This window comes from Peromyscus leucopus, chromosome 15 (genome assembly GCF_004664715.2).
Source record: "Peromyscus leucopus breed LL Stock chromosome 15, UCI_PerLeu_2.1, whole genome shotgun sequence".
In the NCBI taxonomy this organism is placed as follows: domain Eukaryota; kingdom Metazoa; phylum Chordata; class Mammalia; order Rodentia; family Cricetidae; genus Peromyscus; species Peromyscus leucopus.
Window position 1 is genome coordinate 5,260,511 of NC_051076.1, and position 25,873 is coordinate 5,286,383.

Sequence of the window (25,873 nt, forward strand, 5' to 3'; positions counted from 1 at the left end):
TACCTACGAGGGAACCCAGGCAGCCTGGAAAGCTGGTGCTAGTGCTCCTAGCACGCATGCGAAAGCACTGCCAAGCTCTGGAGGAGCTTCCGGCAGGGGGCGGCATCGCCACCCGGAGGGTGGAACGCCTGTCGTACTCACAGGACGTAAAGCACCTCTGCTTTACGGCACCCGCCTCCGCCGCAAAGCCGGGGCGCCCACGTGCGGCAGCTTCCCACTGGGAACCTTGTTTTTACTGTGGCCAGCTTGACGTTTCAGCTATGGGCAAACGCCGGAGCCGCGGCCGGAGCCAACTGCTCAGCACAATGACCAAGAAGCAGAAGAAGCACCTCCGCGACTTCGGCGAGGAGCACCCCTTCTACGACAGGTCGGGGCGGGCGGGCGGGCCGCTGGGAGGGCCGGTTCCGGGAGGCGCGGGGTCGCGGCGGGCCGGGGCACCCCAGCTGCGGCGGTGCGCCCTGCGGGTAGAACCGCGGAGACAGCCGGGGGTGCTGTCCCGGCACGCGGGGGCTGAGGCAGGAGATCTCAGGTTATCCAAAAGCAAGACAGAAAGGTGAGACATCGAGTTGGCCAGCGAGAGGTGAACCCCGACCTGTGGTGTAAAACCAGCAAACCAGCTACTAACTTCTTCGTCATGTGATGTCGTTGAACTCTTGCCTGTTGCCCATTCGTCTTCTGGTCGTCTCTGCCCTTGTGCATGCAGGATTTTTTTTTTTTTTTCAATGACTGGTTTTTATCGTGTTTTCAGCATTTTTCATTTAAAGCGGAATCATTAGCCCTTTCGTGATCCTGACAAATAAACAGCTAAAGTTTAACATTGTTCATTTCTTTTTAGGGTTTCCAAAAAGGAAGCAAAGCCACAGATTTGTCAGCTGGTAATGCTCTTTTCTTTATAGTAGTTGAAATTGGGTTATTAAGATTGTGTGTAAAAGTAAAGCTTGGGTACCTGTGCTTTTCTGTTTTGAATGTAAGCTGTCATTTTAGTAATATTTCTTAATTAGTTTTAAATGATGGAGATAATGGAAGCGAATTGGTAACTGCCCCATGACACTGTTATGAACCTCTGTTGAAGAGGTTCGTCACTGTGCTTGCTGGGTTTTGGTGTGTCTATTCACCATGAAAGTATTCACACATAGTGTGAAGTAGATGGGTGCCAGCAGACTCAGACAACGGCACTCATTTCTAATTTTCCTCTTGCACCTTGAAACATGAAGCTTAATGTCTGAGATGTAAGTTAAAGCCCATAGCCTAAAATTCTGTTTGAAAAGTCAGTTTTTATTCCATGTGCAGCTCATAGGAACTGTAGCTTGGTCAACTGTTTTATGTAAATTTCATACTGGGCTTGGTTAAAGAGATAAGATTGTGTAATATTTACAGAAAAGCTCATTGGGTTTTTGTTTCCTGTTTAATCAGTGTATATTCATTATACAAAATAGTGGGTTTCATTAGGACAACTCCAGGCATAATGACTTGATTGTACTCATGCCACCCACTGCCCTCTTCTGGCCCTGGTCTTCTACCTCTGCTGGCCCCTTTTCTCTTTGCAAACACTTTACTTTTAATTTCATGCCTTCTAACTTCTTTTAAATCTATTTTTCTCATGCAAGAGAAAATATTTGCCTTTAGTCTGTCTTATTTTTACTTATCTCCCATTCTGTCCCATTTCCTTGCACGTGATATAATTTCCTTCTTTAAGGCTAAGGAAATTCCATTAGTATGTGTGTCTCATATTTTATTATATTCTTTTATAGTTTAAAAACAATTTTTTTTTTAAAAAAACTCCCATTTTTTTCTCTAGTCAGAGAGTTCAGATACTTCACATTCTGAAAGTGAATCTGAGGAAGAACAAGAGCACATTTCAGGGTACCACAAACTGCTTGCTACATTAAAGAATGTTTCTGAAGAGGAAGACGAGGAGGAGGAGGAAGAGGAGGATGACAGTGCTGTAGCTGATGAAGAAATGAATGATGAAGATATTGATGAAGATGTCCATGTGGAAGAAGAAACAGTGGAGTCGGCTGAGACACATGAGCGTGAGTGTTTTGGGGTTGGCCTGTCCTCTTTGCCAGGACAGAGTGTCCTGTGCTCTGTGGGCTGAATGAGAGCATTTGGCTCCAAAGCAGAGATTCAGCCTTGTTGAATTTGGTTATATTTTGAGAATCTGATGGGAACACAGACCCTCTCATCAGGAGAATACTATTGGCTTACTCTTTGGGGGGTTTCTTCTGACCTAATGTAAGACTGCCTGCTTACCAAGAAACATAATTTTGTCACTGTGACAGCTCAGTTCATGGAAGAGGTTGTTGTTCCCTTTCAGTAAGAGACCAAGTGTGCCGGAAGGTAGACATAAAAATACACAGTAATTCTTAAGTTGTAGGTTTGTGTTTATATGAAGCAGCCAGAGATAAGATGGCAAGGAGATTTGTTCTCTGTTATTTCTTACCATAATTCAGGCTGCTCTGAACGTCTTGAATGTGTATCTTGGTGCACTATTTTAGAGTATGTTCTAGAACTGGGTGTATTAGACTTCTTCAGAGTTACTCCTAATTGTGATAGAAATCTATTTAAAGAAATTGGCTCATGTGATTGTGAAGATTTGGCAAGCCCCAAGAGAAGCCCCTGTTACAGCTAGAGTTCAAAGGCAGTCTGCTGGAAGTCTTGCTCTTAGGGCAGACCAGCCTCCTCTGTTGACTCAGGTCTTCTACGAATGGGAGGAGGCGCAGCACAGTGTGGAAGCCAGGACAGAGCCCAGCTGGAAATGTCTGCTTAGAGCACAGAGCCTTGGTTTCCATCTCCAGTACTACATATGTTAGGCAAAGATGGAGCATGGCTTTAATCTTAACACTCAGGAGATAGAGACAGGAGGATCAGAAGTTCAGGGTCATCCTGAGCTAGTAGTGGGCTAACAGCAAGGCCAAATTACAAGAGACCCTGTCTTAAAAAATAGTCATTTGCCTTCCTGATGGAAGTCCACCAACTGGAACATAAATTTAATCTAGTAATGTCCCTAGTAATGTCCAAGCACACCTCCAGGCTAGAGGCCCAGCTTAATTCTGAAAGGTCCCTTCCACTGAATTACCTTATTGTTTAAAAATAATGCCTGGTGAGGTTGTGCATGCTTTTAATGTTTTTTGTTTTGTTTCTTTGAGACAGGATTTTTTTGTGTAACAGTCTTGGCTGTCCTGGAACTAGCTCAGTAGACCAGGCTGGCCTTGAACTCACATAGATCCTCCTGCTTCTGCATCCCGAGTGCTGGGATGAAGGTGTGAGCTACCACTGTCCGGCCCACGCCTTTAATTTTAAATTCCAGCACTTGGGAGTCAGAGGCAGGTGGATCTCTGTGAGTTGGAGGCTAGCCTGTCTACAAAGTGAGTTTCAGGACAGCCCTGCCCAGAAAACCAAGAATAAATAAATGATAGCAATGAGCATCAGTGTTTTAATTTGATATTGTCAACATTTAAGTACGAGTAAATCATTTTGTTTATTTATTTTTGAGGCAGGGTTTGAATCTAGGTCTAGCTGTCTGGAAATTGCTATTGACCAGGCTGGCCTGGAACCCACTAGAGCTCTACCACACCCCGAAAATTTTACAAAATGATTTTCAACATTTCAGGTGTGTCCCCAGCTGATGACCCAAAAGAAAAAGATGGGGAGGAGCCGCCTGATGGATCACAGAAATCCCCAGAGGAGTTCACAGATGAGAAACACGAGTCGCTGTTCAGCCTGGAAACCAATTTTCTGGAAGAGGATGGTGGAGGCAGTTCTTCCCAGAGAGCACCCCGAGGTGAGAGTATCTCCTGTCACCCCAGCTCTCCAGCATGCTGGGGCTGTGTGCTGACTCATGTTTAGTCCCCTCCAGTATGCTGGGGCTGTGTGCTGACTCAGGTTTAGTCTCCAGTGTGCTGGGGCTGTGTGCTGACTCAGGTTTAGTCTCCAGTGTGTTGGGGCTGTGTGCTGACTCAGGTTTAGTCTCCAGTATGTTGGGGCTGTGTGCTGACTCATGTTTAGTCCCCTCCAGTATGCTGGGGCTATGTGCTGACTCAGGTTTAGTCCCCTCCAGTATGCTGGGGCTGTGTGCTGACTCATGTTTAGTCCCCTCCAGTATCCTGGGGCTGTGTGCTGACTCAGGTTTAGTCCCCTCCAGTATCCTGGGGCTGTGTGCTGACTCAGGTTTAGTCCCCTCCAGTATCCTGGGGCTATGTGCTGACTCAGGTTTAGTCCCCTCCAGTATCCTGGGGCTGTGTGCTGACTCAGGTTTAGTCCCCTCCAGTATCCTGGGGCTGTGCGCTGACTCAGGTTTAGTCTCCAGTGTGCTGACTCAGGTTTAGTCTCCAGTGTGCTGACTCAGGTTTAGTCTCCAGTGTGCTGGGGCTATGTGCTGACTCGTGTTTGGTCTCCTGACTGAGGGAACTCAGCAGAACCAGCTAAGTAGGAGCCATGTGGGGAGCTAGAGTAGACACCTCTTGGGTATTTGTGCTTTTCAGTACTTAGTAGAGATGAGGACTGGTTGGAGAAGGGGCTGAAGGGTGGAAATCGGGGAGGCTAGTCCCCAGGCTTCAGGTTTCTAGAGCTGGAGTCTGAGGAAGACTTTGCCTTCCTCATGGGCAGAAGAGAAGGGATAAAGACTCTTCTCTTTCTCCCCCTCACCCACTCTTCACTGGAGCAGTACTTTTCAGATTGGTGAGGCCCAGCAAGGCCAGTCCGAGTGTTCTTATTACTAGGGGAGCTCCCCAAAGCCACCCCTCAACCCCCTCCATGGTCACCATCCTGTGACCAAATGGCAGCCAGCTGGACATGGGTTTCCGCACTGTCAATCTGCTCGTGGGTTGGTAGGCCAAGCTGGTGTTTTTCTGTGTCTGCCTTTCCTAGTTTTCTGCCATTGGGCTTCATTGTGGAGGAAGCTGAGTCCTTGTTTGGCCCAGTCAGATCTGCTGACTTTTATGTAAGAGGAGGAGTAGAGGTAGAATTTGCGGGATCTTCGACAGCTCTAAGCCTGGACAGAAGCGGGAAGCCACTGTCCTGAAGCCTCCACATATTTGCTGTGCAGGTGGACTGCCGGGGCTCCCTGTTCACATTGCTCACTCTTGTCCTGGGTAATTACTGTAGCTGCATGTCATTTGGCATGTTTCCGGTTGGATCCTTGAGCAAGTTACTTACTTCACTTTGCTGCTTCTCAATGAGAGGGCATGGAGAGAGGGCTGAGGGTCACCTGAGTACAGGGAGCACAGAGCTGGGCGTAACCTGCATGCAGGGGGATGACATTTGGATCATGTGGTAGTTCAGGTGAATATTGAGAATTCGTGTGTCTTGCTGTGCAGAATGCATAGAGCCTTGCATGCTCTCAGGAATCTTGCCATGTACCAGGTAAGACAGGAACATGTTCTGGCTTGTTTGAATTGATGGGGCAGGGTAGGGGCTAAGAGTGTGACTGTCGGGGGTAACCAGCTCTAACCTCTGCCTGGAGCCAGGGCTATACCTGGCACAGCAGACCCCTGTGAGGCACTTTTCTGTGAAGGAATAACATACAGGTGGGGGAGGTAAGATTTTTGGTGCAAAGTAAAGGTTCAGACGCAGAATTCAGGGCTGTGAAGAGCTGGCTTCACGTGCAGCGATCAAAGCCTGACCCTCAGGCTGAGGCGTCTTCTGAGGCTTTGGGCTCGGGTGTTGTGGTCAGTGTGTACTTCTGGGGAGCCAGCTTGCCAGGCACTCGACTAAGCGTTGAGTGGTGCTGGAGGATGGGACGGGGTTGGAAAGAAGTGTGAGCTGACACCAGGAAGATGAGCGTGTCGTTTTCAGAGCCATTTGCTCACTGCTTATACTCTATTCTGAATTAGATCCATTTCAACAACATGTCAACAGAGAATTGAAAGAAAAGGAAATTCAAGCTGCTGCTTCAAGCTCTCCAACTACCCAGCAGCTGAAAGTAAGTGATATTTGGTTTTCCAGGCACAGAGGAAAGCCCCACAGAAGCTGTGGTCTTTGGTTTATTGGCGTATATTATCCATGGGGAGATTGATTTGTCAGACATTGAGCTTGTGACAACCCGCTTGCCTCAGCCTCCCAAGAGCTGGGGTTGTGGGTATGATATCACACATGATCTAGTTGACTTTCCCCCCTTTTCTGATTTTGCAGATACATGTGCAGGTGTAAGAAGTCAGTCAGACAGACTTTTTTGCCCGATTTTTCCCATGATAGCATGGAGCAGAGTACAGTACAGATACTTTCTGAGTATCACTCAGAAAGTGGAACTAGACGCCCTTGATGCTGCTTAGAGCTCATGCACGCAGCTCAGTACTGTCTGCTGTGGCCTTGCATCCCTGGACTCAGGTTCTCTGTGGTGTTGTCTTGTAGGATCCCGTTTTTACTAACTCAGTAGGTGTGCGACACTGCGGCACTGTATGTCTCATGGACAGGGTCTCACTGTGCATGACCTGCAACTTGCTATGTAGACCAGGCTGGCCTCAGAATCAGAAGACACCTGTCTACCTCTGCCTCCCCAGTACTAGGATTAGAGGTGTGTGCCACCACACCTGGCTCTGTTGCTCCTTTTTACCTTGTCCACTTCCTTTAACACACCTCATTCCTGACCCCTCACCTCCTGAGCGCCTGGCTGTCCGGGTGCTTGTCAGCTCACTGTTCTACTGGAGTCACCCAGGGTGGGACCTGTGAGGTCACCTGCTCATTCAGCACAGTTTCCTGGAGAGTCACCCAGGTTGCTCAGCTATCTGTGGCTTGTTTCTTTTATTCCTGAAGTTGCTATAATTTTAGGTCAGCAGTTTTTCAACAGTGAAAATTTTCTAAACATACCTCACAAAGTAGCATCCCTTGAAGTTCTACTAGGTATGTCTTTTAAGAAGAAAAGAAAGAAAAGGAAGCAATGGAGATTAAGGGAGGGAGGGCTGAGTCAGTTCCCAGAGAAGGCTAGCCTTTGGTGTCACACCTTGTGACATACCACATGGTCAAGGTTATTTGACCGTTTTTGTCTAAAGGAATTTTTATTCCTCTCAGACATGTCCCTTGTGATAGTTGCCAAGATCCAGTCTTGACTAGGGTTTAGGTCCTGAGATGGGCATTGGTGCAAGGAAGACTTCTAACCACCAAGTGGATTACACTCAAATGGCCCCGAATAGCTCAGGCTGTCTTTATACTTCAAGAGTTTTTCTTACCAGGGTTACATGAACAGCTTTATTACTGGCTTCTGTTGTTGACTTTAAGAAATACATCACAATTTAAGGAATACATCATGACCATTATGAAAGCCCCCATTGTTCCCCTCTGTGCTTCCCCAAATACCCTTCCCTCTCCCTGCATAACCTTATTGTAGACATAGAGTTCATTAACAGGTATGGGCACAATGCTTTAAGGACAACAATATTCAAACCCAGACAGTTCTTTCATGTCTGCAAGATATATTTTTGTGCAGGTCCCTTTTCTACAAGAAGGTCCTATGTCTCAATCTTTCTATAAAAGGCAGGTTCTGACAACGCACTCTTTTCCCATCTCACTGTACCATACTTCTTCCACCAAAGTAAGCTCCTTTGTGTGGTGAGGATGGATCTATCCATCCTACATTTTGCATTGTATTTTTAACTCTTAGAGCATACCAGATTCTATGCTTGGTGTCCAGAGAACTTACTCCCAACAGTTGGCACTATGTGTAGTCCTGAGTCCTTCTTCCTAGTCTGTGTATACATGCCCTGCTCTCTTTTCCCAAACTGTGAAACATGGTTAATGTTCCAAGTGTTGTTTTCTTATATGTACCTATCTCTGTTGAGTCAGAAAAGTTCCCAGGTTGGGGTTATAGTTAGTAATTCCAGATAAGAGATTTGAGAGACATGAACCCCCTGCTGAATCTAGGGGAAACTATTTGAAAAGGAACAGAATTTTCATGGGAAATTACAGCTGTTGCATGTGTGACTGACAAAGTAAAACTAAAACCGCCCCAGGAATCACCAATATGATGAGAAAAAGCCTGTAAGCTACACAAATTTTGCAGATTCCTGTCTGTCCTGTGAAGCACTGGTCCTTGCCTCCTTACCAAGTGAGAGTTCGTTTCCACAGGTGTCTTGCCTTGAGGACAGGTGGTCATACGTTGCACTGCTCCCAACAGATAGTGAGGGCAGCACTAGAGGCAGAGCGCAGGCTCCAAGATGCACACCTCTGTGTAATTGTTGTCTGGACCCTCGCCCTCTGTGAGGCCTGGCATTCCCTGCACTGGAGTATGTGCGTTACCTGTGCAGCAGGCTGGGTGAGGAGCAGGTGGGATGGCCTGTGAATCCTCTGTACTGTGTGAGTGTCGGGTTGTTACTCATGCCTAACCTAGCTCTTGGTCTGTCTACCCCTAGTGGCCCATCCTGGGACAGCTTGTCTTTTCATCAAAGTTCCAGAAGATGGAAACATTTAAACCTCCAAAGGATATTGACCTAAAGTCACTTCATCTTCAGAAGCCTCTAGAGTCCACCTGGAAAAAAACCAATAGCCAGTTCCTATCTGGTCCTCAGAAATCAAATAGCCCCTTTACCCCACTCCAGAAAGAGCTGTTCTTAATTATGAATTCTTACCGAGACCTGTTCTACCCAGAGAGGACTGCCCTGAAGAATGGGGAAGAGGTCCGCCATGTGTACTGTCTGCATGCCATAAACCACGTCCTCAAAGCGAATGCCCAGGTGTTGGCCAACAACAGCAGGCGCCGGAGCCAGAAGCTTGGGGTGGGTGAAGATGATGACTTCAGGGACCAAGGGCTAACCAGGCCTAAGGTGAGTGGCAACGAGAGCTTGGGGTGGGTGAAGATGATGACTTCAGGGACCAAGGGCTAACCAGGCCTAAGGTGAGTGGCAACAGAGAGCTTGGGGTGGGTGAAGATGATGACTTCAGGGACCAAGGGCTAACCAGGCCCAAGGTGAGTGGCAACAGAGAGCTTTGCCCTCGAGGAGGCCGTGAGGCACTGCTGAGTCACGAGTGTGTTGACAGCTGGCTGGTTAGTGGATCCTCAGGAGCTGGCCAGTGACAGGCAGTGCAGGACAGTGAACGGGACTTCAGGTGCTCTCGGGAGAACCCAGGACACGCAGAAGCACCCCATTGTCGGGGTCTCTTCCTGCTGACTAAGGCTCACTGGAACTGTAGCTGAAGTTCCTCCAGTCCTGCCCAGCCCTGTGGTGCAGTCTGGACAAATCTCTCCTGCTGGCATCCCACAGCCGCTTGGTCCCAAGTAAACACACAGAGGCTTACATTACTTACAGATTGTATGGCCTCTGGGTCAGCTTATATTAGCTAGCTCTTCCAATTTAATTTAACCCTTCCTATTAATCTGTATGTTGTCACGTGGTTGTGGCGTTAGTGGTCCGCTCGCATCTTATTGCTCCTTTGGAGGCGTGCTGGCGTCTCCATGACTCCACCCTTCTCTGTGTGTCTCTGCTTGGATTTCCTGCCTGGCTGTAAGCTTTCTTGCCGTAGGCCAAAACAGTTTTATTTATCAACCCATCAGAGCAACACATTTACATCATACAGAAAGACATCTCACAGTTTCTTATCCAGTTCCTATATGTGACAGTTATGGACGGACCCAGATTCATAGAAAGCCCTGCTAAAGAGAGTTGAGATTAGCAGAGATGGACAAAAATCAGGCTCTGCACCAAGCCACATACACAGAAACCTTGAAGCCAAAGGTGCTTGAAGTGATGATTCCGTTTACTTTGCTCTCAAGCCTGACCTCTGCACATTGAGGCTCTAGTGGGAAAGGAAATGTACACAATTCTGTCCACGTTCTTTGTGACGTGAGGGGCCAGGCCTTGTTCTCACACCTGCTCCACCTATCTCCTCTCAGAAGCTCATGTTTTCAGACTGTTATGGAGCTCAGCAGGATTCAAGGGTGTAAATACTGATGTGGCTCTTAAAACTTTTTTAGTCTGGCCCCTTATGTCACCACCACCAGCCCAGTAATCCAGCCTCTTAAATCTTGTCCTGGCAAACAGGGCAGATTACTTACTCCGTTGGCCAGCTGGTTGCATTTTAGGTGTCTGTCTCAGACGCATGGACATGACGTTGAGGCTGTCTGTGCACTGTCTCAGATTGCCCTAACTTACTTGTGATTGGAATCTCCTGGTTTGACTAGAATCACACACACTGTTGAGTTTCTTACTTGAACAAGAATGGCAGGTAGTTAGAAATTAGCTCTTTGCTAAGCATCTTCTGATTCTCTGCTCAGCAGAAACTTTATGCAATTATTTTTAGGTGTATTTAATTTTATGTGTATGAGTGTTCTACCAGCATGTATGTATGTGCACCACATGCATGCCTGGTGTCTGTGGAAGTCAGAAGAGGGCATCAGATCACCTGGAACTGGAGTTAGGATGGTTGTGGGTCAACATGTGAATGCTGGGAATCAAACTCTGGTCCTTGCAAGAGCAACAGGTACTCTAAACCACTGAATCATCTCCTAGGCACTAACTTGAAGCATTTTTAAGAGGCTTGAAAATTGAAGTCTGTTTTTCCAACTCAGAAACGTGTCATCAGTGATTTCAAAAACTGTTTATAGAATACCCTAGAAAAATAATAGTGTGTTGGTCCTTTTCTGTATTTTTTTCTTACTCAGTCTCTTAGTACTTTTCTGTTGGTGTAACAAAACACCATGACCACGGCAACATATAAAAGAAAGCAGTTAATTGGGGCTTACAGCTTCAGAGGGGTGGAGTCCATGAGGATGGACCAATGATGGCAGCGGGAACAACTGAAAGCTCACGTCTTGATCCACAAGTAAGAGCATGAGAGAGAAGCACATGCAGAATGGCAGGAGTCTCGGAAACCTCAAAGCCCACCTTCAGTGACACACTTCCTCCAACAAAACCACACCTCCCAATCCTTCCCAAACAGTTCTACCAGCTGGGAACAAGCATTCAAACCTATAAGGCTACAGGAGCCATTGTACATGTTTGAGTGGGCCTTACTTTGCCCTCAAAGACCCTTGTATTTCTGTCCTAGAGTTTCTGCTGCTACGCAGGCATTGCTTTATACTGAAAGATTTCCCAGTTTTGCTTGAAATGTCTCCCATGGAGCTATGGGACTAAAGTTCACAGGAAGTGTTTGTGTGGATACAGAAGACACATAGCTTCTGGTACAGAGCCAGGACTTTTGGGAAAATATTCACCTCTGATCTGCTATTGCCCAACAGGTCCTTATAGTGGTGCCCTTTCGGGAAGCTGCTCTTCGGATCATCCAGCTCTTCATCAGCCTCCTTGAGGGCGACAGCAAGAAGAAAATCATTGTAAGCAACAAGAAGAGGTTTCAGGGGGAGTATGGATCCGATCCTGAGGAGAGACCTCCCAACCTGAAGAGGCCTGAGGATTATGAAGCAGTGTTCGTGGGCAATATTGATGACCACTTCAGGATTGGTAATGCCCCCTGTCAAGGTGGAGGTCCTTGGGAAAGCTGGAGGGCTCCCTGACATAGTCTTCTAGCAGAACTGAGTGCTCTTGAGACCTCTAACTTGCCAGGGACAGGAGTTTTGCCTTGGCTGGTGGTTGTAGACAGTGTAGAAAGGCCTTGTACATTATTGTGGAAATAGTTTGGCTGCAGCTTGTACACATCAGGCACTCTCAGGCTTCTCAGAGAGTTGGGAATCACAGATACTGGGTGGGATCACCCTGAGGAGGCTGAGAAAATTCAGTGTGTGTGGGTAAGACTAGATCTCCATCCTGTCTGTTTGTCGAGTGCCCACCCAACCTTAGGCACCCACCCATCTTTCAATTTCGTGTCTTATTAAATGCTTACCTTTAGAAGTTCTTGGGAAAGTGCTCACTGTTCATGACCTTGGGCCTCATTCACAAACATCTACTGAGTGCAGCATGATTGACGTGGTTAAGGAATTAAGAAGCTGGGAATTAGAAGTTAAAATTTGTACTTTGAAGGAAATCCAACCTAGGAAACAGCACTGGGTGACAAGCAACTCACGGCTGGCGTGGATGCTGACAACTGGTGTTTTTTAGGAGTGGCAATACTTCAGAGGAGCATTCGTCTCTATGCCCCCTTTTACTCCTCCGACATCCTCATCGCCTCCCCCCTGGGCTTGAGGACCATCATTGGTGGCGAAGGAGAGAAGAAGAGAGACTTTGACTTTCTGTCTTCTATTGAGCTTCTCATCATTGACCAAGCTGACATTTACCTGATGCAGAACTGGGAACATGTCTTGGTAATGATGAGTCTTCCCCGTTGGAGGGACAGGATCCTTAGTGTGTGTCGGATGGTTTTAGTCTGAAACAGCTGTTTGCAGCAGCGTCTGATCCAAGCTAGCTTGGTCTAAGAGCAATGCTCTGTCTCAAAGGGTTGTAGCCCTCAATTTGGAAATAGTTACTCTACATCTTCCAGTTTGTGAAATTCTTTTCTTTTTCTTCTACCAATAGGGCAGTCAGTTATTAAACTACCCAGAGAGGAAGAAGGTCCTGTCAGTGTTTTCAAATATCCCCAGAGATGTCCATTAAAGGTCTCTTTCTAGTAAGGATAGATAGATGAATGGGTGGATGGAAATCCTCACTTACCAGGCAAGCCCTCATACAGTTCTCAGCCAAGATGGGAAAACATGACATAAAGTTTCTTTTGGGAAAGGGGCAAAGGCTTGCGATGTAGCCCAGGCAGTCCTTAAACCCTATTTTCCTGCCTCAGCATCTGGAGTGCTGGGATTATATACATGCATCCATACCCAACTGCCTAATATTTCTTGTTAGTTTCTTTGTCTTTTTTTTTTTTAAAGAGTTTTATAATTTTTTATTTTCTTGTTTGTGTGGGGGTGCCAGAAGGCATCTGATCCCCTGGAAATGGAGTTACAGGTTGTGAGCTGCCCAGTATGGATTCTAGGAATTGAATGTGAGTCCTCTGGAAGAGCAGTGAGTGCTCTTACCTGCTGAGACATCTCGGCTCTGACTAGCATTTCTTATGTGGGACCTTGTTTCATGGAAAGTGTGTCTTCGTGTTCTAGTTTTCTTTCCTCCACATGATGTGGTGCCCTTGGTTTTAGGAGGAAAAGACTGGAACTACTCTTATCACAGAGCTATGATAGTTTTAAGGCAGGTGACAGCTCACCTCTGCTTCCACCTAAGGACTTAATTTGGGGTACATCAAGGACAGTTGACACTTGTGAAAAATAAACTTGTAGCACTCATGACTCTTGGAGTGTGTCCTGCAGTATGTTAAAATGCAGCTGAAGTGGACAAGGCAAGCCTGGTGTGGTAGCTCACACCTGTAAGCCTGGCACTTGGGAGGCTGAAGCAGGAGGATTACAGTAAGTTTATGGCCAGACTGGTCTACAGTATTCAGGCTACCTTGACCTTACACACCCTGTCTCTAGAAGGAAAACAGAGAAAAGGAATTTGAGGAGGAGCAAGTGGCACAGCCCTGGGCCACGAGGGCTTTGGTTTCTCTTGTTTGCCATGCTAGGAGGTGAACAGGATCCTGGGCATCCCTGTCACCCGTGTCTGAGACCCAGTCACTGAAGCACAGAGGTTCTGCTTCCATTGCGGCTTCCTTTTTTGTCCAGGTCTGGGACAGCAGCCCCAAGAGTGGCCAGTCTTTATTTCACAAGTTCCTCTCTTCTATCAGTCTTGTTTTCTTTACACTTTGTATTTTTATTATTGATTTTTCTCTGTTGATGTATAAAGTAGTGGGTTTCATGTGACCCTTTCATGCGTACTTTGTCATGTTCACCCTGTCCACCCTCCCACTGACCCCTTCAGTAATTCTTGTGGTCTTCGAGACAATCTCAGTCTGCAGCCTCAGCTTATCTCAGACTCACTATGTAACTTGTACTGGCCTCAAGTCCTCCTGACTCATGGTGCCCCACCATGCCTAGTTCAAAAAATTCCCTTTAAAGGAATACTCCAATAGCTAGCCTGTGTTCTTCTGTTGTGCTTATTCTTCCTGGAGTGTTCAGCTGACCTTGAGCAGGACACCATCTGCTGTCACTAGGAGATAGTAATACATACTTCATGGGGTTAAGGATATGGTGGATTATAAATGCTCATGGGTGCCCAGCACAAATGCTCGGTGGACACTAACGGTTGTGGTGTTTTGCTCCTCCAAGCATTTGATGAACCACATGAACCTGCTACCTTTGGACTCACATGGGGTGGACTTTTCTCGAGTTCGCATGTGGAGCCTCAATAACTGGGCCAAGTACTACCGTCAGACCTTGCTCTTTGGTGCCCTGCAGGACGCCCAGATCAACTCTGTGTTCAACAAGCACTGTGTCAATGCGCAAGGCCAGGTGAGTCCTGTCCTCAGGTCGTCGTGCAGCACAGACTGGGTTTGGTCATGAAATACAAGAGTTGATGGCATGCGATCAACAAAGGACGCCTGCCTAAAGTTCTTCCCTCCTGGCAGGTGGCTGTGAGGAATGTCCCAGTGACAGGCTCCATCAGTCATGTGCTGGTGCAGCTCCCACATGTCTTCCAGAGAATGGACGCCCAAGATCTACCTTCAGTGATTGATGCCAGGTAACTCCACCCACGCCCAGAGGGCCTCCTAGAGAGATCTGACTTTGGATGCATATTTAGCACTAGACTCTGTTGCTTGTAGTAAGTACTGATTACCAGTTGGGTCCCAAAACTGAACTCAAGCATAACAGAAGGAAGCCGGGGAGAAATGGGGGCTTGGCCTTAGTCTCAGAGCTAAAAAGAAGCAAGATTGGGACTGAAGCCTGTGCTCCTGGCCCCTTGATTGAGACGTTGCAAAATCACGCCGGACTGCTGTGGGCTGTGATACACTCCAGTGCCGTTCCACCCAATTGTAAACCCTTCAGGGAAGAGCTGATTGTCTAATTCTCTCCACATTTGTCTCTGTGGGTCTATGTGCTTAGCGTGTGCTGGACAGGCAGGGCTTACTTGTTATTGAGTGAGTAAGGAGTGTGGTCTGAACTGCACTAATTCTCTGGCATCAATGGCACCGAATCTGCCTTTACACTTACTGTGAGCACCTCATTTTCTACATGTTTATCAAGTTTTACCCTTGCGTAGTCAGTCTTTGGCCTTGGGATCCCTCAGGTTGTGGCTTGCTGGCCCACACTGTTAATGCCTACTGTAGGTTCAGCTCTAGACTGTTAACCTTGTCCTTGGCCTTTCCTAATCAGGTTTCACTTTTTCATAAACAAGATTTTGCCTCAGTACCGGGATGCCGTCATGTCCCATACACTCATCTATGTCCCCTCCTACTTTGACTTTGTGCGTCTCCGAAATTACTTCAAGAAGGAAGAGCTGAACTTCACACACATCTGCGAGTATACACAGAAGTCTGGAGTCTCCAGGGCTCGACACTTCTTCCTCCAAGGAGAGAAGCAGTTTCTGCTCCTCACAGAACGTTTCCATTTCTACAAAAGGTAAAACAGTACAGGCCCTACCCCTGAGCAGCCTGGGCATGCTCTGTGGGGCTGTGCACACATCCCTGACCTCTGCTCTTTCAGAGAAGCCACAGGGGTTGGTGATGCTGGTCTCTGCATTGTGGATTGGTGGGTAGGTGGTTCATTGGTTGGTTAGTTGGTTACTTCCAGAAATGGGCATTGTTGGGAAGGGTAGAAGCTGCCCTGTGTGGTCTGGAATGCAGCTTAGTCCAACACCTCACAGAAACCAGTACGGAGTTGAAGAGCAGGACAGGATCCACACAGATGAGTTTGGGGAGGTGGAGGCTGAGCGTAGTGTCAGCCTCACTGAGGAGTCATGCCCAGGGTGACTCTCACTATGGAAAACCGGGGCTGTGGACACCTCGATGGTGGCAGGGGCAAAACCTGAAGAGGCTCAGAGTTGAGTGTTTTTAGTGCTTCAGTGTGTGCTTAGATTACTAGCAGTCAGAACAGAACATGGTGGCCGTTTTGCTAGTACTTTTTAAGTTCTAATTTGCTTGTTAGCTAATAAGAGCTTTCTGGACCTGCTCAATGGCTATGGCCTGAGCTCACTTCCCAGGACCCTCCTGGTGGAAGGAGAGAACTGCGTGGTTCTCCACAAAGCTCCCCAAATCCCCATCAGGCTTCCTGCTGCCAGATGCAAACCTTTCTAATGCTTTACTATAGAGAAGGAAATTATATCCAAATCCTTCTTTCTGACTTCTTATGGTGGGATTTTCAGTTGTTTCATTTCATTTTGTTAAGCAAGGTTTTATTAAGGGAAATTTCAAACTATTCATGTAGCCCAGGCTGGCCTTGAACTCACTGTGTAGCGCAGGCTAACCTTGAACTCCTGATCCTCCTGCTTCTACCTCCCAAATTCTGAGATTACGGGCATATACCTCCACACCTAGCCGATATTTCTGTTTTATTAACTTGCCATGATATAGACCAAAAGGATCTGCCAGGCATATAAGCCAGAATTCTGCTCTCCAAGCTTTGATGGACATTCAGCCATGCACCATGACCCTATAGGCCTTTTCATTTACGCTGGTATAGGAATGTTGTTTCCCAAATGTGTTATGTTTTCCTGGATGATGAAGAAGGTATCCTAGCAGCCTGCACAGGCTCAACAGTTTAGGCATGAAGACTTCTTTACTTATTATACCTAGTGATACACAAAGATGTAACATTACATGTAATGAATTGCCAAAAACTGAGTGTTTGTTCCCCAGCCCCATTCTTGGCAACCTGGGCTGCTTGGCCAGGGAGCTCATGGGTGCCTGCTGCTGGCCGCATTGTTGGCTGTGTTATAGACAGTTGCTTCTATTCATGGTGGAGTCACACTCACTGAAGCTGTTAGCTTCGTGTCATTCCAGCAATGGAATGGAAGCATGCTGTCTGCATGGCTGGAAAATTTCCCAGGGTGATTCTAGCCATTTCAAATGTAACTGGGCTAGGCGCTACTTTCAGACATCTCAGCAGGTTTTCAAGGCATCCGTGAAAGGAGTCCTGGAGACAGAGCAATCCCAGTGTACACTGTTCACACTCAGATCAAATTCTCCTCAAGCTCATTGTGAAGACAAGTCTCAGCCTATGCCACTCACAGGTTTCTTAGGGTGGAGATGGACTGCAGTAGTGCCACACGTCTCTGCCATGGCTAATGATCTCAGGGTTTCCTTCTGTCAAAAAGTTACCAAGAGGCTGGAGAGATGGCTCAGTGGTTAAGTGCACTGGCTGCTCTTCCAGAGGTCCTGAGTTCAGTTTCTAGCACCCACATAGCAGCTCACAGTCTGATGCCCTCTTCTGGTCTGCATGCATACATGCAAACAAAGCACCTGTGTACATAAAAAAATAAATCTTTGCCAGCTGTGGTGGTGCACATCTTTAATCCCAGCACTCAGGAGACAGAGGCAGGCGGATCTCTGTGAGTTCAAGGCCAGCCTGGTCTACAGAGTGAGTTCCAGGACAGCCAGGACTACACAGAGAAACCCTGTCTCTACAATACAAACAAAAAAGTTATCAAAGAGATGATGAAAATTTAGCCTGTAATTACTTTGGACCCAGTTTTATATTTAACCTGAGAGGAGGAAGCACCTGAGGGCATATGCTAGAGATGGAACCTCGGGCCTTGCGTGTGCTGGGCAGACGCTCTGCCACTGAGCTCAGCCTAGCATTACAGTATGTGTGTTACGAGTGGGGCGGGGGGGTCTCAGGGTTCTGTGTCCCATACAGAGAGTTGAATAAGAGAGAAAAAAGTGGAAGTAAAGATAGAGAACACTCCACAGGGTAGAGCAGGCAGTAGCAAGCATATGGACCAGGGGTTCTAGCTTCTTTTCCAGTGTTCTTTTTATGAGTCTAGGTGGATGGAGAGCTGAACCCCAGGGGAAGGTATGCAACAGTTTACCTTGACTGACAGATGGCTGTTCTATAACCTTGGATAATCTGTATGTATTTGGTTCATATATCCGTAATTGTAAGCATATGTATGTCCATCATGTGTACACGTGAGGTCATAAGTAGGGGTTGTTTGTTTTGGTATGGTTTTTTCCTTCAGGGACAGATAAGTCCCTCACTGTACTTGTGCCCAACACCAGTCTCCTTATTGCAAGCCATGGGTTACAGGATTGGGGTGCCTCGGATTACTGGGCTGGCCCTGCTTGTCATAGTCGTATCCCGCTGGCTGGTTGACAGTGTTGAGAAGAGGAGAAGAAAAGCTACTTAGAGCTGGGTGGGTGTCATGACTTCTCTTCCAGGAGGGTTCACTGTACCTTTCCTGCATATTGCTGCAGTGGGGACGATTCCAAGCCATAGACAAGTTGGAAACTAGATTTAGGCTGCATGGCATTCAGAATGGCTGCTGGGGCGGGGCTGGGTCCTCCCTGCACTTGTGTGAGTCCAGGTGTTTGCACCACACAGAAGCAGCTTTGGAATGCAGCTACAGTCGTCTTTATCTGTTGTCAGGGAAAGCAGACACATGGCATGTCCTGGGCTTTATAAAGGTCCTGTCAGGATTAGGCTTATTTGACGACTTGGTACATTCACAATCAGGGAAGGTATACAGATAAAAGTAGGATAGGAAAGGGAGCTCAGGATGGGAGACTCCATGAACTGCCTCTGAACAGGCTCAGTCTTGCTGTTTCTAGGAAGTTCCTAGTCTCTCTTGTGAGCAAATTGAAACAGACCTTTTTTGGTTTTTATTAAAAATGTGATCATGCTTCTCGTGTCTTCTTTGGTTTTCCCACTTCTGCGGGTATTTATTACATGTACAGAACTTGGATATTAAATTTAAAAAGAAACCATAGTCACCCATGATCACTACAAATACTTTGATTAGCTAGACCTGTTGTAATGCTTGCTCTTAGGAGATACAGATAAGAGGGTCAGGGGTGCGAGGCCAGCCTAGTTACGTGGGGGTGAGGATTAAAAAGAAACAGCTGGGCCAGTGAGATGTCTCAGCAAGTAAAGGCGTGCTTCACCAAGTCTGATCACTTCAGTTCCATCCCTAGGACCCCCGTGGTAGAAAGAGACCAACACTCTCACGTTGTTTTCTGACCTCTGCGTGCATGCCATAGTGCACATGCACATACACAGTAACTAAGTTTTAAAAATTAAAGAATACATCCTTTACATAAATATTTTAATGTGTTTTTCCTTTCATTTTTACATGAGAAATCTGAGCATATATATGTGCCTGAACCCTTCACTAGTCTTTTTAAAATACCACGTATGCTTTGGGGTTTTTCTCCCTTTAAGTATCTCACGTGCTCATTGTAAAGCAAAACCCAAACACATACTGTCTCCCTATCTGCATATCGTGGATACATGTTTAAGCTAGTGTATACAACTTTCCCATACACCCTCCTTTTCCCTAGATTTCTAGAGAAAGAAAGATTTCCCCTGTGGAAAGATTTCATTTCAGGAGGAAATGGTAAGATTCTTAATAAGCATCTGCAGCCCTTGTCTCTGAGTTCCCCAGCCATGGGTACTTTATCACATATGTGTGCACATTTATGTCTCTCTACTCCAGCTGTGGGTACTTTAGCACGTATGCATGTACATTTGCTTATGTCTATTCCAGCCACGGGCACTTTATAATGTATGTATGTATAATTATGCACATTTATGTCTCTCCACTCACCTCTCTTTATTTTTCTCTTCCTGAATCATTCAAAAGTTAGTTTTGAGCTCTGGATGGTAGCACATGTAAATGTTACAGCTCTGATAGAAAGGTATCCTGGCAGTCGAAGCCAAGGAATACCTACAGCTCTGAAGGGAAAGTATCTGGACAGAAGTGTTACAGCTCTGTTCTGGTGGGGGACGGTTTCCCCAGCAAAGTGTTACAGTCTTTGCTCCAGCAGGGGAGAGTTTCCCCAGCAAAGTGTTACAGTCTTTGCTCCAGCGGGGGAGAGTTTCCCCAGTGAGGTTGTTAGAGCTCTGCTCAGCTTCCCTGGGGTGTAACAATTCTGCTCCAGCAAGGGAAAGTTTCTCCAGCTAAGTGTTACACTTCTGCTCTGCCCCAGCTCTGCTCTGCTCCCGTCCTAACAACAACCTCACTCAAGAGACTTATTGGGAGGGAGGAATCCAGGAGAGTGGCTGCCTCTGCCAGGGTAATAAAGGCAGTCCCATATTGAACAGGTACAGGGCGTATATAGGGTTTCTTAGGGGCAGAGCTTCCAGGGTGAAGATTTTCAGGGTAGGGATTGGTAGGATCTCAATTCCTGAGCTTGGGACAAGCCCTCATTGGTTGGATTTTGTGCTCAGGAATTGGTTGGATTTCAAGTTGGTTAGGGGCAGGGTGTGTTTCCTTGGCTCGGGTCTCAGGGCCAGGATGTTCTTTCACTGGCCCTTTTTACCCTACAGCACATACTTGTTGTCCCACTACACCACAAGTTAGATCAGAAGGATCCCTTCAACCTAGGAGTTCGGGACCAACCTGAGCAGTGTAGCAAAACTTCTCTAGCTAAAGAAAAAGAAAGATGAGAGGGGCTTGGTGATACTTCACCCTGAGTGTTGCAGCACACATCTCGTCAACACAAGAGCCTGTGACCGTGACGCCTGTGTCCTGGCACTTGGTGTCACTGAAGTGGTACTGTTATAGGTGGGCTAGAGCAGCTTTCCTGGGCTGTTCTGTTCCCCAGTCCAGGACACGAGGTACACAAAGCATTTGTTGACTTCTTTAGTTTAGTCTCAACCAGGGACACTTGATTGTCAGGATGCTTTTGATTGTCACACTGTGGGATTATTCTAGTGAGCTGAGAGCAGGAATGCTGCTGGGCCCTTGCAGTGTGCAGGACAGCTCACCACAGAGTGTGGCCTGACCTAGAATGTCAATTGTGAAAGAACGGATCTGTGATAATTCTCTTGATTTTGTTCTCTTTATGACATTGGCATTGTTTTGAAGGGTCCTATCATGTTTCTTACAATTATGTCCCATAATTCAGGTGGTCTAATTGCTTATTGTTTGGACAAGTGGCTTCCAGACTTGGATGTATATTAGAATTCTTGAGAGTTATTAACAAGCCACATGTTGAGTCCCATCTCAGTACTACTAAATCAGTGTCTGGGGACAGGTGGAGTCCCTATAACAGAAAAGACAGGCTGAACGATCAGTGTGCATCAATTTGGCTACTGATTAAAATAATACTTATGTTCAGAATTCTAAGAGGGACGTGTATCAGTCCTGCCTCATTTCATGGTAATGGCCCCCAAAGGGAGTGACACTATTGGGAGGTGTGGCTTTGTTGAAATAGGTGTGCTCTTGATGGAGGAAGTGTGTCACTGTAGAAGCAGGCTTTGAGGGCTCATATATGCTTAAGCCATGCCCAGTGAGACAGACCACTTCCTGTTGCCTGCAGGATGTAGGACTAACTCTTCAACTGCTTCTCCAGCACCATGTCTACCGCAGTCTACTGTGTTGTGCCATGATGATAATGGACTAAACCTCTGAAAATGTAAGCCACCCAGTTAAATGTTTTTCCTCTATAAGAGTTGCCATTGCCTCGAGGCCAGTCTGGGCTACCAAGTGAGCTCCAGGAAAGGCACAAATCTACACAGAGAAACCCTGTCTCGAAAAACCAAAAAAAAAAAAAAAAAAAAAAGAGTTGCCATTGCCATGGTCATGGTGTCTCTTCACAGCAACAGAACCCATACACATGATGGCAGCCTGCCCATTTGGGATGGTGCCATTCGCCAGAATCACTGGGTCAGTGTGGGTCTGCTAGGCTTTCCTGGTATAAAAGAGCCTTTCTCATCCATTAATATGTAGTCTATGCTGTATTTGCCATGGATATATGCCATTGAGTTGTTTAGTTATGAAATGAACCTCATTTCCTTTTAATGAGCATGTAGTTTTGTTTTTTCAGTTTTTGAAATTACGGTGAGCCCTTCATATCTGTGGGTTCTGTGTTCTCAGATTCAACCAACTGTATACTGAAAGAAGGCTGTGTATCAGTACTGAAGTGCAGGTTTCTTGTCATTGTTCCCTAAGCAATACAGCTTTTAAAAAATGTTTATTTCCTTTGTATGGGTGTGCATATGTGTGTGCCTGTGCCCACAGAAGGTATCAGATCCCCCAGAACTGGACTTACAGAGTGTGAGCTGTGATGTGGATGCTGGGAACCCAGCTTGGGTCCTCAGAAAGAACAGCATGTAGTCTTAGCTACTGAGCCATCTTTCCAGCCCTCCACTGTAGTTTAACAGCCCTCCACACAGCACTGACACCGTGTTAAGTAAGAGGTAACTTAGAGTGTACAGAAGTATCAGGTTCTGTGCAAATACTGCGTCATTTCATGTGATAGACCTGAGCATCTGTAGTCTTAAGTGTTAGAGAGGGTGCTCAGCCTAGTGTGTCCTGGTTCCTTGGCACACTGAGTGCACAGTTCTGCAAGTACATCCATATGCATGTGTTTTGATGATAGACCCACCTAGTTGTTTCTTTAAAATAGATTTTGAAAGGAAAACTTACCGTCATAAAGGCTGCATACAGTTAAAAGTGGGTCCGTTGTCCCTCACCCTTTTGCATCTTCTCCTCTGCCTCACTCCACAAATTCAAGGGCTGGTGTGCAGGAGGCTCTGAGTACCATCCCTAGCAACACACACACACACACACACACACACACACACACACACACACACACACACACACGACACCCCGCTGTTACAGTGTCTTTTTCTTGCTTTTCTGTGTTGTATGTAATTTTCAGTTGGATACACACTCTGTGATGAATAGTCCTTATGTTCATATGCACCTTGTCTGCTAGCCACTAGTGTGGGTGGCTACTTTAGTCTTGTCTGGATTTGGTGGTTGCCATAGGAACCTTTCATATACCACAGAATTCAAATTCCTGTAACAGATAGAGGGCTTGCTTAGCTTGGTGTCTGAAGTACTGATGGGTTTTCTGGGTGTCCTGGTCTCTCAGGACAGAAGTATGCAGGTTCTGTTCGAATATATCATTTCATATGACAGACCTGAGCATTAGTAGTCACTGCTTAAGTGCGTCCATACCATCTGCACCCCCCACCCCCCCCACCCCCCCACCCCCCCACCCCCGTGCTTCAGGGAATGCGGTGGAAATTTGTGAGCTGTTGGAACTTCACTGCCTTGTCCTGATGTTGAGAGGAGCCTCAGGCAGGATCTTGTAAGGTAGATGGACTTGGGCATCTGTGTCCATGGAGATGAGAAAGGACCAACAGGTGCTAGAATTGGTGCTGTTGGTTTTATGCCCTGGCTCCAACCTCATGCCCATTTTGCTTGATTATGAAGGTAATGTTAAGTTGTTCAGTATGTAGTTTTCTCTGGCAGAATTTTATTTTCTTTTTATTAGTCTTTATTTAGTGTGTGCACAGGTAGAGATCGAGGGGCGTCTTTACGGAGTCGGTTCTCTTCCAGCATGTGGATTCCAGGAATTGAACTCGGGACCGACCTCAGGTTCCCTCACCCACGGAGCATCCCTCCTCCTCTGGCAGCTTTTTAGTCCTGCTCTGCTGTCTTGCCTTTACTTCAGCCCATGCAGAACAGGCTCTGAAAATGTACACACAGCTGTAACTCCAACATTCTGGGAGGCTGAGGCAAGAGGATTGTTGTGAGTTGTGGGTTTCATGATGAGTTTGAGGCCAGCTTGGGCTACATAGTAAGACCTTGTCTCTAAAGAAATATGGGGCTAATGAGATGGCCCAACCAGTAAAGGCATCTGGTTTCCACATGACGGAAAGAGAGCCTACTCCCACAAGTTGTCCTCTGACCTCTTCATGTATGCTGTAGTACACACACACACACACACACACACACACACACACACACACACACACACAGTAAAATAAATAAATGTAGTCAAAAAAATTTTTTAAAGGTCCAATATTATGGCTCACACCAGCACTTGGGAGGCAGGTAGATATCTGTAAGATGAGGCCACCCTGGCCTACACCACAAATTCCAGGCCGACCAGAGCTACACAGTGAGATTCTGTCACATAAAAATAAATCAATAATAAATATTTAAAAATTGGTCCAGGCATCATGGTGCAGTCTATAATCTCAGCACTCGGGAGAAGGTAGAGGCAGATGGTTCCTTGTGAGTTTGAGGCCAGCCTCATCTACTCTCTGACTTCCAGGTCAGCAAGAGCTACATACTGGCTGGGTGGTGGTGGTGGTGGTGGTGGTGGTGATGGTGGTGGTGGTGACGACAGCGGCAGCACACACACACACACACACACACACACACACACACACACACACACACACACACCTTTAATCCCAGCACTTGAGAGGTAGAGGTAGGCAGATCTCTGTGAGTTCAAGGACAGCCTGGTCTACAGACCCAAGTTCTAGGACAGCCAGGGCTACACAGACACCCTGTGGGGGGAGGGGGGGCTACATAGTGAAACCCTGTCTCAAAAAAAAATATTTTTTTAAGAAATACAAATTTATTATTTTAGACAAAAAAGGGGAAATGTGGTGATATATTATGTACCCTAATAAAATTTGCCTGAAGATCAGAGAACAGAACAAGCTACTAGATTAAACATAGAGGCCAGGCAGTGGTGGCATACACCTTTAATCCTAGCACTTGGGAGGCAGAGATCCATCTGGATCTTTGAGTTCAAAGCCACCCTGGACTACATGAGATTGACTCAGTTTAGGAGAAAAAACAGAGCCAGATAGTGGTGGCACACCTTTAATCCCAGCACTGGGAAGCAGACTCGCCTTTAATCCCAGGAAGTGATGGCTGGGCGGAGAAAGGTATATGAGGCGTGAGGAGACAGGAACTAAAGGCTTTTCAGCAGAAGCGTCCCTTTCAGCTAGAGGCTTTTTCGGCTAGAGTCTTTCGGGTGAGGACTCAGGATTTCAGTCAGGATTTGTGGAATTGGTGAGGTAAAATGTGGCAGTGGCTTGTTCCTTTGTCTCTCTGATCTTCAGGCAGATTTTGTTAGGGTACACAACATATCACCACAAACGAATTTTTGTTACCATTATCTTAAACTCAGCATTAGGAATTCAGTTACGTTGTCACAAAAATAAACCCTCTGGCTCTGGTTGCTTTCTGTCCATGGTTTGTGCTCCTATTTTCACCCCAGGCATCTAGCAGCACAGTGAGCCATGTCTCTGAAGCCATTGGTAGCACAGCTCCGCTGGCTTCTTCATACCCCCTCCCTCTCTCACAGGTACACAATAAAAGGCATCAGGAACCTGATATTCTACGAATTGCCAACATATCCTCACTTCTACAGTGAAGTCTGTAATATGCTGAGAGCCACCAGTAGAGGAGAGGAGGCCACGTGGACCTGTACTGTGCTCTATTCCAAGTACGACGCCCAAAGGTTGGCCGCTGTGGTTGGTGTCGAGCGGGCGGCACAGATGCTCAGGTCTCCAAAGAACGTCCACCTCTTTGTCACCGGAGAGAAATGAGTGTGGAGCAGGACAGTGCATCGATGAGCCACGGAGACCTGGTCCTCATCACTTCCCCAGGAGCAAGCTCCAGACTCACTGCAGTTTTGTGTCCCTGGGAAGTGCATTATAACCAGTGTTGGTGACCACAACTGCCAGATCCAAGAGCAGTCTGCAAGGACTGTCACATTCAGAAATGAAGCTTGTGCTTGTCAAGGGTGTGAGCTCTAAGTTCTCCAATTACGATCTTAACTTTTTACATGGGGAGGATTCTCTGACTTGCTCTGCATTCTGTCAAAGCATTGGTAGTGTTGTTTGTGAGGCTGGCCAAGGAAGCTGGCGACACCTACTGCTGTGTCGTCTCGGTCTTGGCACATGTCCTGTGGAACTGCCTTTGCAGCCAAAGTAAAAAATTATAAACACTCCAACCTAGAAGAGTACATTCATCACTGATCTTTTGAAATTCCTCACGGTGTTTTAATAGCTAACACATTTACAGTCAAGTTATATAAAGCAGCGTTTATTTCTACAGTTCAAGAAACACCTTTTAGGACCCATGTTTGATGCCCGTCCTTATTGCCACTGTCTCTTGTTGCTTTAGCTGGTTTTTAAGTCATGTAGCAGGTGAAA

General features: G+C 46.7%; 1 protein-coding gene across 1 annotated transcript; it reads left to right on the forward strand.

Annotated features, from left to right (window-relative positions):
* The first annotated feature begins 153 nt into the window (after positions 1 to 153).
* Positions 154 to 25,873, forward strand: Utp25 (UTP25 small subunit processor component). The gene is made up of 12 exons (XM_028882820.2): positions 154 to 367; positions 836 to 875; positions 1,799 to 2,033; positions 3,614 to 3,784; positions 5,835 to 5,923; positions 8,346 to 8,756; positions 11,168 to 11,387; positions 11,982 to 12,184; positions 14,069 to 14,251; positions 14,368 to 14,480; positions 15,113 to 15,358; positions 25,021 to 25,873. The coding sequence occupies exons 1-12, from the start codon at positions 261 to 263 to the stop codon at positions 25,262 to 25,264; spliced, it is 2,262 nt and encodes a 753-aa protein (XP_028738653.1). The 5' UTR covers positions 154 to 260; the 3' UTR covers positions 25,265 to 25,873.